This window comes from Sinocyclocheilus grahami, unplaced genomic scaffold (assembly GCF_001515645.1).
Source record: "Sinocyclocheilus grahami isolate Dianchi unplaced genomic scaffold, SAMN03320097.WGS_v1.1 scaffold746.1, whole genome shotgun sequence".
In the NCBI taxonomy this organism is placed as follows: domain Eukaryota; kingdom Metazoa; phylum Chordata; class Actinopteri; order Cypriniformes; family Cyprinidae; genus Sinocyclocheilus; species Sinocyclocheilus grahami.
In genome coordinates, this window is record NW_015505925.1 from 44459 (window position 1) to 62435 (window position 17977).

At 34.9% G+C, this 17977-nt stretch overlaps 1 protein-coding gene across 1 annotated transcript in view; it reads right to left on the reverse strand.

Annotated features, from left to right (window-relative positions):
• Positions 1 to 17977, reverse strand: part of LOC107560832 (platelet-derived growth factor D-like) — a 29144-nt gene that overhangs the window by 6027 nt on the left and 5140 nt on the right. The window contains exons 2-6 of the mRNA XM_016245100.1: positions 8832 to 9042; positions 5847 to 6024; positions 2493 to 2550; positions 2188 to 2262; positions 1269 to 1483 (exon numbers count right to left, since the gene is read on the reverse strand). Of these exons, the coding sequence (XP_016100586.1) occupies positions 1269 to 1483; positions 2188 to 2262; positions 2493 to 2550; positions 5847 to 6024; positions 8832 to 9042 (737 nt within the window). The remainder of the gene's footprint in view (positions 1 to 1268; positions 1484 to 2187; positions 2263 to 2492; positions 2551 to 5846; positions 6025 to 8831; positions 9043 to 17977) is intronic.

The window sequence follows — 17977 nt, forward strand, 5'->3', positions numbered from 1 at the left end:
AATTTTAATATTACACAAAGATAATGCAAGTAAATACAAAATGCAGTTTTTAAATTATTATTTATTTTATTAAGGGAAAAAAACTGTCCAAACCTGCCTGGCCTTACGTGAAAAAGTAATTGCCCCCTAAATCTAATAACTGGTTGTGCCACACTTTGCAGCAACAACTGCAATCGAGCGTTTGCGATAACTGGCAATCAGTCTTTCACATCGCTGTTTAAACATTTCAATCGGATTTAAGTCTGGACTTTGATTTGGCCACTCCAAAACCGTAATTTAGTTTTTCTTGAGCCGGGGGGGGTAAAAGTATTACTCCAGTAAAAGTACTCAGTTTTTAATTTTACTCGAGTGAAAGTACAAAAGTACTTGATTTATGTACTTAAAAAAACACCCCAGGCCAAATGCCCCCAGAGGGCATCACTTCCCACTTTGAGAATTACTGTAGTTACCATGTTCTGAACATCACATCCTTTCTTTTCCCCAAGAGGTAATCCATCCAGGTGGTTGAATAAAAATATTTGGACTTTATCTTTTAATAATTACCTCAATTTAGCACCAGCAAGCTCGTTAGCTAGACAGCTAGCATCAGCTAACATTATTGCGACATTAGTAACTTACTTATAGCAGCATCAGAAGATCTCCCGGTTCTTATTTTTGAATTCAGTTCACTGGAGACTCGCACTAAATGGTTAATTTGAATCCGTGAGCTGTCGACTCGAGAACAGCTGCAATCGGATCATTCCAATTCGTCAATGAATCGTTTGGTGCGATTTGCGAACCGATTTAATGGATTCATTGAAAAGAGTCAGTTCGTTCATGAATCAGACACCGCTTCTGCGTCTCGGAGCACGTGATATATTATGAGGAGTAACGATAAGTTTTATGAAATGTAGTGAAGTAAAAAGTATGATCTTATGCTTTGGAATGTAGTGAAGTAAAAGTAAAAGTTATTCAAAATAAAACTACTCCACTAAAGTACAGATACTTGAAAAATTTACTTAAGTACAGTAACGAAGTTAAACTACTTCGTTACTGTCCACCACTGACTATTACTCAAGTAAAATGGAAAAGGAGTACTAGCTAGTGCTTTTACAAGAGCATAATTTTATTAGGGTATCAAATACCTGAGTACTTGATTTGTGAATTTTATCAACCAATGGAGTGAGTCTGGGGGCGGGACTATCTGTCTGACTGACCAATGGCAGATGGAGGGAGTGTTTGGAAACCTGTTTGAAAACAGTTATTCATCAAAGTGCATTGTGGGATACCTCGTGTAGTTTCTTGACGATTTTTCCGGCGCTGCAGCTGCAGGAGTTCCAGTTGTCAGTGCCGCAGGCGCAGTTTCCCCCGCAGCGCTGCACCAGGAGGCATCGTGGGAAAAACACGGTGTTGGTCGCCTTCAGCTCCTCGCGGAGATTGACCGAGAAATTGCGCGGAGTACAGCTGTACTGCTTCACGTCGTCATAGAGACGGTCGAGATCAACTGAGAGGGAAAGAGCGAGATGGACGGGTTTACTACAACCATAGAGACCATCAAACTACATCCTGCTCCCAGTAAAAACAAGCAGACATATAAAACCTAACAAACACACTCTCTAATGTAAAGTCATTTAAACATACAATGTTTCAACTTTATCAGCGCCACAAGATCAGTGTGTGTGTGTTTGTACTTTGTGAAGAACATTCCAGTGTGTTGTTTTGGATTTTTTTCTCACTTATGACTCACATAATCACAATCTGTTCTGGATGGACAGAGAGGAAGGGAGGTATAAATGAAGAGACGGGAGGAAATCACCTCCGTCTGCCTCATAAAAACTGAAAGTGAATGGATAACTGTGCCTGTCTCTGCGCTGTGTGTGTGTCATGCAGAACTGAATGCCTTTAAAATTCAATTCCTGAACAGGATGTGAATAGAACACAGTGATACAAATTTGAATTTAAGCACAAGAATGAAAGTGAATTCAAGAACATTTGTTTTATTTTAGCTTTATTTTATACTAATACCTTAAGAATAATATGTAGTGCTGTCAAACGATTAATCACATCCAAAATAAAAGTTTTTGTTTACATAATATATGTATGTGTACTGTGTTTGAGACACACACATACAGTATATATATTTTGAAAATATTTATATGAATATACATTTATAGTATTATATTTTATATTATATATAAATATATTTACGCTTGTGTTTGTGGTCGGTGTGGAAAGCTTGTGGTCTGTAGCAGTGTGTGTGTGTGTGTGTGTGTGTGAGAGAGACTCACGCTTGTGTTTGTGGTCGGTGTGGAAAGCACGTGGTCAGTAGTAGTGTGTGTTTGTGTATGTGTGTGTGTGATCTGCTCTGTCTCACTGCAAGCGCCAGAGCAGTGGGAACATTCTGCTAAATGTCTCCATTTGGGATTTATTGAAGAAACAAGGTCAAAACAGCTTCTTCAACACTGAAATTCAATTAAAAAGACCATGTTTCATCATCTAGAAGTGTGTAATACTTACTGACATCACTGTAACTGCTTCCCAGTTGGTCAGAGACGCGAGAGGTGAGCGGTCCTGAAAAACAGACAGAGATTTCAAACTTTTGTTGTCAGTTTCATAAATTTTTCACAGGAATGTACGTATTCTACATCAGCGGTGAGGGAAATCTGGGAAAGTCATTATCTGCGCTGATAAATCCTGACTGTAAACATTCCTGCCGCGCAGCAGCAATCAGCAACACAAACACCATCACTCATGATGTCACCGGCCGAGGAGGCGGAGCTACAGACATCACAGCGCTGGCATTTAAAACCGGCCGTAAAGGCTATGACCCCTTTAAAACCTCCATATGCTATGAAAATACAGTTCCCTTTGCTGCCACTCTCGTTACATAAATCTGCTCCTGCGGCAATGCAAACAATAGACGGAGGTCAGAGGTTGCGGGCGGTCTGTTATGATGATGTTTCCCATCAGAGATCACATCTCTATGGCCTCTGATGTCTCACACACACACACACACACACACACACAGCTCGTGTCCTACAGAAACGTCCGGAGCAGAGCAGGAATGTGGAAATGTCAGGAATACCGCAGGTTCAGGGAATTACACATGACGGATCAGAACGAACAAACTGCCCCTGAACCTGAAGTCCAGCAGCTGCAGGGTTCAACCATGTGACTCGGTTACCTTCTAAACATGTTCTTGGTCTTACTGTGCAGGATTCATCAGTGCATGTTGTTTTGAAAGAAAAAATAATCTTTCATCAAAATATAAGAACTTGCTCTACCTTTGAAACTACATTTCTGCTGACATAACCATGGCTAAGAAGGTGGAGAAAAATATATATATAATAGCAGAAAATGCATGAAAAGGCCATTATTGAGATATATATTTTTTATCTAAAATAGAAAAAAAAAATTACTTTAAATTGCAATTATATTTCACAAAATTACTGTATTTACTGTATTTTTGATCAAATAAATGCAGCCTTAGTAAGAGACTTTGTTCCGTTTGTTCAGACAATAATGTTACCAACCACAAAACCTGTTACACTAATATACATGCAATTTATATATACATATAATTTTGGTAACACTTTATTTTAAGGTGTCCTTGTTACACGTTACATATACTTACTATTATAATAACACTTAATTATGCATAATTACATGCAAGTAACCATAAGCCAAATCCTAACCATAACCATATAGCAAGTACATGTAGTTACTTAATATTACTCAGTACTTAAATGTATAATTACACTGTAACAAGGACACTTTAAAATAAAGTGTAACCATAATTTCTCTACAATAAACTACAGAAATTCCACAAACAAAATTCAATGTTAAAGCAACATATTCTACTGCATATTCAGTCTCACTCAGAAATATGTTAATACATTATTCAATGCATCAGTTGTTAAATATTTAACTTTACATGAACTTTAGGTTAGATAATTAAGTTAAATAGCACTTTAAAACAGCAGAATGATATATAATTATGACATGGATTTTCTAAAAGATCATGAATATCGAATTCACTTCATGGCTAAAATGACCTTAATTTAGGTCAACATGCCTTCTGCAGAATACAAATAAACAAATATAATCTAAAACCCCTCATGCATCATTAGTTTATGACAATGAACATCAAAGATGCAAATCTTAAAAACATTCAAGGAAAATTCTCTAATTATAGTTAAAGACCTTGAACAAAAAGGCACAATTATGATCAACAAACATCCACTAATCCCAAAAGAAAAGGTGAACAAACATCACCGTTGGAAACTGGACCATATTTTACAAGAACATGAAACAACGCTTACAGAAGGCCTATGAAACAAACACATCTTCCTGAAGAGAAACTCTCCGCATCTGTTTGTGCCATTAACAGACACCAACAGCCTTAAAGGAGAAGTTCACTCAAAAATAAACATTTGCTAAAAATGAAACAAACTCATCTACATCTCTGATGGCCTGAGGGTGAGCAAATTTTTACGTACATTTTAATTTTTGGGTGAACTATTCTTTTAATGTGTGCGATTCTGCTTTTTATTTTATTTTAAGACATGTTTTTAGCTGTCATTTCTCATTATAGAGCTTCTCCATGTACATGCGATAAAGACAGAACTAAACTCAGACAACTCGATTAAGACAGGGTGGATCTTTCCGCATTACATCAGTGTTTTTACCGCAGTAACGCACTCACACGTTCACTTCAGTCTCACGGTCTCTCACTTTCTTGTACTGTCGCTCACACCTCTCTTTGTCGGTCTCATTCTGGCTCATAAACAAATGTCTTAAGCCAAACTTTTGTAAGTTCATCTAAGGTAAAAAAGCATTTCAGGTAAGAAGCCGTTACTTTAAGAAGCAGCCACCTAGTAACCACCCAGAACACCCTAGCAACTGCATAGCAACACCTTGGAAACCATCCACAGCTCCTCAGCATTGCGAGTTTTGCACAAAACCCAGTTAAAATGCTTAAAATGAAGTTTCATCACATTTATGTTCAGTGCAGGTGTCTGTTTTCATTCTGTTTCCCAAAGCTCTGAAGGAAACGTACAAATTTACAGTTTTACACTCCCAGAAAACATATTGCATATTAATGCTAGCAGCTAGCACCAGATTATCGCCGTTTTGGCCTGTGTGGAGAAAAAAAAGCCATGAGTAGTCAAAGCAGGATGGCTTCAGTCCCAATAAATGTTATAAAATATTTCTCACACCATCTGCTTTCGTTCCACCATATAATAGCATCCGCTTTTCAGCGTGTGCACAACAGCTACAGTAAAATAAACCTGATATGAAACGGACAGTTCTTGTTCAAGACCAACTATTAATTTTACATCATGATTTTTTGTGTGTAATATAATATATTACTTTAAGGCTTAAGATGTGTTCTCTTCTGCTCACCAAGGCAGCATTTATTTAATCAAAACTACAATAAAAACAGTAATATTGTGAAATATTATTATAATTTCAAATAACTTTTCTATTTGAATATCATTTAAAATATAATTTATTCCTTTGAATCAAAGCTGAATTTTCAGTATCATTCCTCCAGTCTTCAGTGTCACATGATCTTCAGAAATCATTCTAATATGCTGATTTGCTGCTCAAGAAACATTTCTGATTATTATCAATGTTGAAAATAGATGTGCTGCCCAATATTTTTGTGGAAACTGAGATGCATTGTAGTTTTCAGGATTCACAGATGAAAAGGAAATTTCAAAAGAACAGCATTTATTTGAAATAGAAATCTTTTGTAACATTATAAATGTCTTTACTGATCAGTTTAATGCATCCTTGCTGAACAAAAGTATTAATTTCTTTCAAAAATAATCTGCCATAATGCAAACAGAAGTGAAACTCACCAGCAGTGAATAGCAGATTTTGAATCCTGGTTTTGCTACGAAGTAATCATCCGATTTGAAGGTGATTTTGATGAGGTTTGTTTTGGATGAGATCCGTGATGGAGCTCTTTGTCCGCACCAGCGGCCCCAGATGATGGTGCTGGTTTCAGAAATATCCTCCACTTCCACATAATCATACCTGCATAAACATAAACACCTGATCAAGTAGATCTGCAGGGCCACTTTAAAAATGCATTGTTTCTGTTCCTCAAATACAGTTGATTAGATAAAAATAACATCTGTAGTGATTTGGCCATCACAATTAGAAATGTTTATGTTATTTTAGTATTCTTTATATGCTATTATAGTATCTATTAGTATTTTCAATGAGCTGTTATCTGCATATTTTCAGTTATCTGCATAATTTTACTTTAAGTTTTAGCAATTGTAAGTTTTATTCGTTTTTTGTATTTTACTTTTTAGCTTTCATTTATTTTTATTACATAGTTTGCCAATGCAACATTTCTAATTTATTCTAATTAAATTAGTTCTTCATCTAATTCTATTTATATTTTCTATTATTTCAGCTTTATATAAATTAACAAGAATGATTTATAGTTTTAGTTTATAATAACAGTGCTGGCACAGGGTACATACAGTAATACACGAAACCATAATCAGCAATGCAGTAATTGGTAATGTGACGTGACATCATGCTTTTATCTATATCATATAAATTATTCGATTTTACACAGAAAAATATACTGAACAAAATTATAAACACAACACTTTTGTTTTTGCCCCCATTTTTCATGAGCTGAATTCAAAGATCTAAGACTTTTTCTATGTACACAAAAGGCCTATTTCTCTCAAATATGGTTCACAAATCTGTCTAAATCTGTGTTAGTGAGCACTTCTCCTTTGCCGAGATAATCCATCCACCTCACAGGTGTGGCATATCAAGATGCTGATTAGACAGCATGATTATTGCACAGGTGTGCCTAAGGCTGGCCACAATAAAAGGCCACTCTAAAATGTGCAGTTTTACTGTATTGGGGGGTCCGAAAACCCGTCAGTATCTGGTGTGACCACCATTTGCCTCACGCAGTGCAACACATCTCCTTCGCATAGAGTTGATCAGGTTGATTGTGGCCTGTGGAATGTTGGTCCACTCCTCTTCAATGGCTGTGCCGAGTTGCTGGATATTGGCAGGAACTGGAACACGCTGTCGTATACGCCGATCCAGAGCATCCCAAACAATGCTCAATGGGTGAAATGTCCGGTGAGTATGCTGGCCATGCAAGAACTGGGATGTTTCCAGATTCCAGGAATTGTGTACAGATCCTTGCAACATGGGGCCATGCATTATCATGCTGCAACATGAGGTGATGGTCGTGGATGAATGGCACAACAATGGAGATACTGGATGTGGAAGTCTTGGGCTGGTGTGGTTACACGTGGTCTGCGGTTGTGAGGCCGGTTGGATGTACTGCCAAATTCTCTGAAACGCCATTGGAGATGGCTTATGATAGAGAAATGAACATTCAATTCACGGGCAACAGCTCTGGTGGACATTCCTGCAGTCAGCATGCCAATTGCACGCTCCCTCAAAATTTGTGACATCTGTGGCATTGTGCCGTGTGATAAAACTGCACATTTTAGAGTGGCGTTTTATTATGGCCAGCCTTAGGCACACCTGTGCAATAATCATGCTGTCTAATCAGCATCTTGATATTCCACACCTGTGAGGTGGATGGATTATCTCAGCAAAGGAGAAGTGCTCACTAACACAGATTTAGACAGATTTGTGAACAATATTTGAGAGAAATAGGCCTTTTGTGTACATAGAAAAAGTCTTAGATCTTTTGAATCTTAGAGTTCAGCTCATGAAAAATGGGGGCAAAAACAAAAGTGTTGCGTTTATAAGTTTGTTCATTGTATATAATACATTAAGTTTCTTTTCTGTCCTTGTTTCACTTCTTGCCTATTTCTCATCCTATAAATTCACCTCATCTCTCATCTGTTTTTCCTGCTTTATTTTTAGTCTCGATGTCTCGAGGGTCTTTATAATGTATCAGATTCACAGTAAAACCTCTAACCTCAAGGACAAACCTGTAACCTGAGAGTCACTCCACACACACTGCGCTCAGATCCTCGCTCTGATTGGCTTTCTGCTCATTAAATATTCGTATCATGTTTTAACTCTTCAGGCCTTTATTTCTAGTCCAGAAATGCAGAATGAGAACCAAACCTGTTATTCTCTCCCACGTGTTACAACATGATTTAACCATGTAGGACATGCGCCTGGAGCTCCTAGATCAACGTTCCTATGAATTAATCAGATTTATAGCTATGTAAAGGGCTTTAGGTTTTGATGCTTGTTAAACTGTTAAATATTTACCATACAGACCAAGCCAAAGAGTCAAAAATGACACTTTTTCAACAGTTTAAATAGATCTAATTCATTATTCATAAACGCTTCCATCCGAAGCTCCACCCCATTCTCTGCCTCTGCTTAAAACCTGTAAACAAATCTAATTCATTACTCATGAAATCAACTATCTGAAGCTCCGCCCTCACCTGAAAACTCCATTCTCCACCTCAGCTTAACTCAAATTCATTATTCATGAACTCGTTCACCCTGAAGCTCCGCCCTCACCTGCAGACTCCATTCTCCTCCTCCACTTAAAACATTTACATAGATCTAATTTATTATTCATGAACTCATCCATCCAAATCTCCGCCCTCACAGGAAAACTCCATTCTCCGCCTCCACTTAAACTCTCAAATAGATCTCATTTATTATTCACATACTTAACACCTTCACCTGAAAACATTTTTGTCGTCCACTTAAAACTCTTAAATAGATTCAACTCATTATTCATGAACTCATCCAGCCGAAGCCGTCTTACCTGAAAATTCCATTCTCCACTTTCACTTCAAAAATGTTTAAACGCATCCAATTCATTATTCATGCACTCCTCCATTCTAAAGCTCCGCCCTCACCTGCAGACTCCATTCTCTGCCTCCTCCAGTCCAAACTGAGCATCGAATTCCAGCAGGATGCGCGTGTGGGGCGGCGAGAGCAGTTTCCATGACAACAGCAGGTTGCGGGGGTATGAGTTGGGGAAGCGCGGGCTCTGGATGTGACCTCCGCTCTTGACCATTATGACCTCTTCCTTCCGGTACAAGTCTGTGAGGCGATTGCTGTCTGTTACTGGTCACAACTCGGACAGGTTAGTGCATTTAACTCTCGGAGACAAACAAACAAACACAGATATACACAAAGACAACACATACAAAGGTTAGAATCCGTTTCATTTCAGTTCAGTTCAGAAAACCGCATCAATTCAGCTCAAATTTAATTCTCTTCAGAAAAATAGACCAGTTTACTTTAATTCTCTTGAGGAAACAAACTTAAAGTACTTTAGATCCACAGCAAATGAATTCCCCTCAAAATTGTCTTCGTTTAAAGAACTTAATTCACTTCTAGTTCCATTTAGGAAGTAAAGTGAATTTACTTCTGATGCTCTTTGTGAAGTGATCTGAATTCATGTTTGATTCCCTTAAGGAAACTAACCCAATTCACTTTTCTCTCTTTTTTTTTTTTTTAGCAAAAGAACTCGTCACTTTAGATTCTATTCAGATCCAAAGTAAACTAAATTCACTTCTGATTCTTTTTACAAATTAAAAGACTTAATAAAAAAACTTAACTCAGTTCAGGAACTGATGTTTATTTATTTCTGATGCTCTTTGGGAAATTATCTGAATTGACTTCTGATCCACTTCAGGAAAAGAACAGACTTCACTTTGGATTCGCTTAAAAAAACCCTTTTAATTCTGTTCAGGAAGATATGATTATTTACTTCTGATGCTATTTGGGAAATGATCTGGATTCACTTCTGATTCTCTTCCAGAAAACAACCTTAGTTCACTTATTATTCACCTCAGGAAAAGAGCTAAAGTCATGTTTGATTCTCTTCAGAAAAATGTACTTCACATGCTTCTGAATCTTATTATAATAAAAACGTGATGAACTTCTAATTGTTCACGAAGTGACGTGAATTTACATCTGATACGCTTTTTGAAATGACCCAAATTCACTTCTGATTCGCTCCCAAAAAATAACCCAATTCACTTCTAAATCTCTTCAGGAAAAGAACAAGTCACTTTCGATTCTCTTCAGAAAAAAAAGAGTTTAATTCTTTTTGAATTCTGTTCAGGAAGTGAAGCGAGTTTACACATTCTTTTGGGAAGTGATCTGAACTGACTCCTGATTCTCTTTAGAAAAAGAACATAATTCACTTTTGATTCTTTTGGGGGAAAGAACATGAATCACTTGATTCACTTTGGAAAAGTGAACCGAATTAACATCTGATTATAAAGAAATAACCTGAAATCTCTTCCGATTCTCTTCAGCACACACAATCAATTCATTATTAGAATTTGAGCTTAATTTCTGAACTGATTTCACTGAAATGGACCACAGAATCTCCGACAGAACACAAACACACACAAACATGAGCAACACGAGAGTAGTAAGACAGAAATGGAGAAATGCTGACAGGTCTATAGAAAAAGACAGACATGCTTTTAGCCCACAATAGTAAAATATTAAAAATAGCAGATGTTATGCAACAGGAAAACAAAGATCATTCAATGTGACAGTTCATGAATCTTTAAATCAGACCAATGAGCACATCTGATCGCTGTAAAGAAAACTAAAGAATTCATGGTTCGCTAAACGAAAGTGACGACATTGACGGTGACCTGATATGATGTCAAAATGATGCAGGCATGATGATTTTTTTTCAATTAACAATAATCTGATAAGGATAAAAAATACACAGCACACACACATTAGTTAAAAGGCCAATTTTTAACTTGATTCAATTTATTTTATCATTAATATCTGGATTAAGGTGTAAATTTAATTAGGTAATATGGTACATTTTTAATTCTATTTAATGTGTTAATCATCACGTTCTATTCTTAAGTGTATTACAAGTATATTTAATTAGGTAATACGGTCATTTTTTTTATTTGATTACATTTGTTTTATCATTAAGTATGTTTAATTAGGTAATATCGTAAATGTTTAACTTGATTTAATTTGTTTTATCATTAAAGGGGTCATATGATGCTGCTAAAAAGAACATTCTTTTGTGTATTTGGTGTAATGAAATGTGTTTATGTGGTTTAAGGTTAAAAAAACACATTATTTTCCACATACTGTACATTATTGTTTCTCCTCTATGCCCCGCCTTTCTGAAACGCGTTGATTTTTACAAAGCTCATCGGTCTGAAAAAGTGAGGTGTGCTGTGATTGGCCAGCTATCCAGTGCGTTGTGACTGGCCGAATTCCTCAAGCGTGTGACGGAAATGTTACGCCCCTTACCATATTGTGATGCCGTGTCCGGCACGACGAGACAAAAACATTAAAACCCATTATAAACAAACAACAAGTGCTACTCTACACTGCTCAAAATTCGCGTTTGAATCATCAGTGGCAAATCCTTAAAATGAAAACGTACTTACAGTCTGTGAGTCAGAACAGCCGCCATTGTAGACTACTCTCCCAGGATCAGTAAACAGTCCTCCATAAAATGTGCTGCACACATCTGAATATTTGGGTTGAACTGCTCTGGAACAGTGTTGTAAATACAACTTAACCACTGATTTCTAGTCATGTCCTTCCAAAAGAGCCGGCAGCTTGAGTGAGCGGAGGCTTGCAGCAACCACATGTGACGACCCCGGGCTGGACTCCTCTTCGTCCACGGTGAAAGCCGATCCGGTGATCCACAGTGAAGTTGATGTATTTCCTCAGCGACCAGCACGGATCAGCTCCAGGCATGACGAAGCAGATATCATCCTCTTTTGGAAGACCAAACAAATTAGCTTCGCTTTCACAACGAAACACAGCGCCTTCACGACATGGCGGTGGCGGCAACAATACTACAGCGAGAATAAAAGTTACGCCTTCTTTCTTTGCGTGAACATTTGGGCGGCGTTATGCAAATCTTCCCACATAGTGATGTAGATATGTGGGGGCGTGTTAGAACGAGCCGTTTTAGGTAGGCGCGGCTGACTCTTAACTTTTATAAAGAATATCTCTTTGGATTTGAGACTTTAGTCTTTGCAACTTAACAGATCTTCTTTATGCACCAAGAGCTTGTAACACTCCAAAGAGAAAGGAAAAATTTAAATCGCATCATATGACCCCTTTAAATAATGAAAAAGGCTAACTACACTCTTCTTTGAACACAATTGAAGTAAAAATTTAAATCGCATCATATGTAAATGTTTAACTTGATTTAATTTGTTTTATCATTAATTTCTGGTATTAAATTACAAGTGTATTTAAATTACGTAATATGGTCAATATTTAATTCGTTTTTAATTTGTTATATCATTAAGGTCTGAAATTAAGTGAATTATAAGTACATTTAATTAGGTAATATGGTCAATTTTTAATTCAGTCCAACTTGTTTATCATTAAGATCTGGTATTAAGTGAATTACAAGTATTTTTAATATGGTCACTTTTTAACTAAGTTTATTTTGTTTTATGATTTAGTTCTGGTATTAAGCAAATGACAAGTATATATTACTTATTGTCTGCTCAGTGTTATTACCGTTAACTAAAAACGATCCAAAAACAATTCTGTTATTTGAAATGAAGGTGAAATTAAAAATACATATACAGTGGGTACGGAAAGTATTCAGACCCCCTTAAATTTTTCACTCTTTGTTATATTGCAGCCATTTGCTAAAATCATTTAAGTTAATTTTTTTTCCTCATTAATGTACACACAGCACCCCATATTGACAGAAAAACACAGAATTGTTGACATTTATGCAGATTTATTAAAAAAGAACACATATTCAATGAAAAACTTAAATTAAATGAAAATTTAATGAAAACTGCATTGGCAACTAACTGAAATAAGTTTAAATTGAACCCTTAAAAATTCTAACTGGAAACAAATAAGATTAAACTAACAAATTAAATGTAAAAAATAAATTAAACCTAATTAGTAATATTAAAAAAAACGAATAAAAAAAAGCTAATTTGAAAAATAATGTACAAATATTTAAAATAATAATGCTGTATGCCATCCAGGACGGATTGCTTTTACTGAGCTTGTTGCAGTTCATTATGTGGTTGTCAACTGTGCCTTAGAATTTAGTCAAAAGAATTTAGTCTGTGATAAATGAGTCTTTCATTGTAGTCAGGATAAATAATAGACTGATCTCATTATACAACATCAAAAGGTGTGTGCTGTGTTGAAGTGTTTTGAACAGACATATTTCTCCATCGCTGAAGAGCAGAGAAAAATACAAAACAAATCTAGACATGCATTCATGTGCGAGATCCTGAATAATGCCTGACTCTGTGTGTGTGTGTGTGTGTGTGTGTGTGTGTGTGTGTCTGGCTCACAATTAAGGTCATCCTGGTTAAGAACCGCCCACCTAGACCATCTGATTGACACAGAAAGCGATCAGTCACAGTTCATTGTGTTTTAATGTGCCTTTTAGGGTCAAGTTTATCAGAAACAGTTGATACCACACTAACTTACACTACCAGTCAACAGTTTTTGAACAGTAAGACTTTTAATGTTTTTTTTTTTTTTTTAAGTATTATCTTCTGCTCACCAAGCCTGCATTTATTTGATGCAAAATACAGCAAAAGAATTTTACATTTTGAAAATATTTTGAAATATTTTTTCTATTTAAACTAATCATTTTCTATTTGAATGCATTTTAAAATGTAATTTATTTCTGTGATGCGCAGCTGTATTTTCAGCATCATTACTCCAGTCTTCAGTGTCACATGATCTTCAGAAATCATTCTAATATGCTGATTTGCTGCTCAAGAAACATTTGTTATTATGTTGAAAATATAGAATTCTTTGATGAATAGAAAGTTCAGAAGAACAGCATTTATCTGAAAATAAGTCTTTTGTAACATTTAAAATTGATTTATCATCACTTTATCACTTTAAAGCATCCTTGCTAAATAAAAGTATTAATTTCTATAATCCACCCCCCCCTCCACCCCCTCAAAAAAAAAGCTGTTACCAAAGCTTTTTATTTCAGATAAATGCTGCTCTTTGGATCTTTCTATTCATCAAAGAATCCTGAAAAAAATGTACTCCACTGTTTTAAATATTGATAATAATCTACAGCAAATCAGCATATTAGAATGATTTCTGAAGATCATGTGACACTGAAGACTGGAGTAATGATGCTGAAAATTCAGCTTTGATCACAGGAATAAATTCTATTTTAAAATATATTAAAATAAATTTTAAATAGTAAAAATATTTCACAACAATATTACTGTTTTTGCTGTGCTTTGGATCAAATAAATGCAGGCTTGATGAGCAGAAGAGAATTCTTTAAAAACATTCAAAATCTTACTGTTCAAAAACGTTTGCCTGCTAGCGTACATAAAAAATAAAACCTCAAACAATACTACGATAGCAACCATCCGCGGCTGTAGGAAAAACATGAGAAACGGTTCCACGACTCTCAAATATAATCAGTCAGTGAAAAACATTTCACTACTCAACAGACATCTCAACAAGAACTAAACAGTAAATCATACATTTGACCATAAAAACATTCATTTGTGTCTCATGTTCTGTCTCTGTTTCTCTCTCTCAATATTTCAACAATGGTGCATTTAAATTTTCAGAGCTAGATGCCGAGAGTGAACAAGAATTTTATTCTTCCATCTTGCCCAGGTCACATTTCATTCTAAAGAAAAACAAACAAATAAACAAATAAATACCTTCCTACATGCACATACTTAACTAATGACAATAAAATAAAAACATGCCCAGATCATATTTCATTCCAAAATTAGAAATAAATATAAAAATGTAAAATAAATTAAAAAAAAATAACAAAATAATACAAATATAAAATGTAATAAAAAACTTAAGTCAAAATATAAAAATTAAAACAAAAATAAATTATAAAACGAAAATAAAAATATGAAAAAAAGAAAATACATGGAAAAAAGAAAGAAACCTTATTTTTCATAAGCAAAACTGCCATTGAAATTACACAAAATATATTTTCTTTTTCGCTCTATTTTCTCTACAGATAAATCCATCTGAAGACATTTCTATTGACAGCTAGAGGTCAGAGAGGTCAAACATGGGCATAAAACTTTATGACTCAGTGTATGTGTGTGTGACCCCGCTGTCAGACAGTTTCAGCTGAACTTACAGAAGCATCGACACACTCAGACTCCCCACCCTGAGGACGTGTGTGTGTGTGTGTGTGTGTGTGTGTGTGTGTCCATCTCTCACCTCGTGTGCTGCTCTGTGCTTGAGTGAGAGATCATGCTGAAACTGTTACACAGTTGGAACCCAAAGCAGAATCTATTTCTGGACGTCTAGAGCCTCACAAAACAAGCGTTATATCAGCACACTCGCCTCAGTTTATTAGTGCACGAATATTCTATTGGAACCTTTGTTCTCGTATCCATAGCAACCAAATGTTCCATCAGGAGTTATTGTGAAGTTGAATGACATCATTAACAGACTCCTGTATTTGCTGCCAATTCTGTTAAATATGATTATTTTCATAGATTTTATGATTTAACAACATAATATTGAAAAATCCAAAATAAATATTTTGCATAAAATAAATATAATTTTACATATTAAAAATAAACTAAAACATAAGAAAAAAGTATTTAGTGGTCTCATTTCTCATGGTCTCATTATTTAAACATGATGCATCAGAATTATTTTAACTGCAAATCACTGTATAAAATCATAATTAATCAAAATGTATATATACACACAAACTACTAAAAATAAGACCAACAACAACATTACTAAAAAATCTGCAAAAACGAGATATTGCATAAAATATTGTTAATGCTGCATAAAAATACATATACTTGTCTGTACATAATTTATTCATTCAAATGATATATATTTTGCAAAGAAAGTGGGCCTATGTATTATTAATCATTTCCCCCCCCCCTACTGACATTATTCCCCAAATACCAGAATGCACTCAAATGTTTATGGTAAAATTACAGAGAGAAGAGGGAGAGGGAGAGGGAGAGGGAGAGGAGAGGAGAGGAGAGGGGGAGAGGGAGAGGAGAGAGGGAGAGGAGAGGAGAGGAGAGGAGAGGTTATTATAATTATTGATTTAACCAAACCACAAATTTATGATTTTTTTTATTTATGAACTTTGATTTCAAGCACATAATTATTTTGCTGTTCAGAAGCCTGTTTACTTTTTTTAAATAACCTATTTGATTGTACCGAGTTTGCTACTGGAATAATATTGTACTGTTTGAGCTACTGTAATCTAACATAAACAATATGCTCTTATTGATTGACTTTGAATCACTTTGCAGCATGATTTCTGCATTAATTATATTATGGCAAACACAAACCGCCGTGTTCCTGGGAGAATTTGGGAAAGGAAAGCATTTAAGTGGCTGTTTATATTCCTTACAAGGCGTTGATGCTGAACAGTACAAACATATTACTGCAAAAATAAAAACTCACAGGAAACAAGCCTCCAGTGCACAGAACACATGTTCAAGCGTTTCTGTGTGCATTTCATTATTTTTGTATCCCTGATCAGATTCTTCTTAATATGAGGAGAGCGTTCACTCTCTCACACACACACACAAACATTAAATTTGACTTATTAAAGACAGCTGAGAAACTGCAATTTCTCCTTGCTAGCAACACATGCTATAACTTGGGCAAATAACAACGGTTTTATTTTTTCCCAAATTTCATTTTTACTTTTTCCCAAATTATGTTTTCTGTTGCAACGCTGTTTTTTCTTAATGTACTGTACTGTATATGAACAAAAACTCTTTTTTTTTTTATTTCTGTGAATTTAAAAAACTTTAATCATTTAATACAGTTGTAACAATATTAGGGAACAATTGTTTTATTTATTTATTTTTTACAAATTCCGGTAACACTTTACAATAAGGTTCCATTAGTTAATGTTAGGTAATGTATTAACTAACATGAACAAACAATGAAAAATACATTACAGTATTTATTAATCTTTGTTAATGTTAATGAAAATACAGTTGTTCATAGTTAGTTCATGTTAATTCACAGCGCATTAACTAATGTTAAGAAGCACAACCTTTGATTTTAATAATGCAGTAGTAACTGTTGAAATTAACATTAACTAAGATTAATAAAGACTGTAGAAGTATTGATCATGCTTAGTTCATGTTAACTAATGTACCTTATTGTAAAGTGTTACCCAAATTCCATTATATTTTTCAAGAAAATAAATTTTTCTAGATTCTCTTTCATATTTTATATAATTGTATCACTAAAAACTGTGAATTAAAAACTTTACCAATTTAATATTTTTTTTTACAGAGTAAATTCCTTCATATTTATTTATTTATTTATTTATATTTAAGGTTATGTACTTCATGGTTTTATACAAATATATCGCCAAAACCTGTGGTTAAAAAAAAAAAGTGAAAACTTTACCAATTTAATAATTTTTATTTATATGATTAGATTAGCTTAGATTAGATTAGATTATGAGCAGTATTTTTGTTTTTGTTTTGTAGATTCTGTGTTTTATGGTGTAAAACTAATTTATCTTAAAAAAAAACATTGGTAAACCAGTAAGTTAATTAATAATTTAACAATTTTAACAACAATATGGCTACATGAAATCTGTATTATGTTTTTACAAATTCTATTGAATTTCTCTGGCTTCTGCCTTTTTAAGACTTAATATAAATTTATCTTTAAAAACACAATTTATTTGTCAAATAAAGTGCTGAAGCAGACAGCTGGGAATATATAGGGAAAATGGAAATTTGCAGAACATTCTGCAGCGCTTAGAGCATTTGATATATTTTTCTCCAATTAACTTATGTACTTTCAACAACATTGTTTCTAGAATAAGTTGTTTGCATGCTGTAAAATCACAGATATAAAGGGAATAGGAGATGTGTGTCGTCATACAGACATGCAGCTGTCTGATTTCATGAGGGAAACACTGAGCTAATGGAGATGAAACACTGAAACATGCCCACCCTGAGACACACACACATCAAGATCAAACGACTTAATCACACAGATCTGCGACTGAGGGCTCTGTCATTTGGTCTGTCAAGGTTTA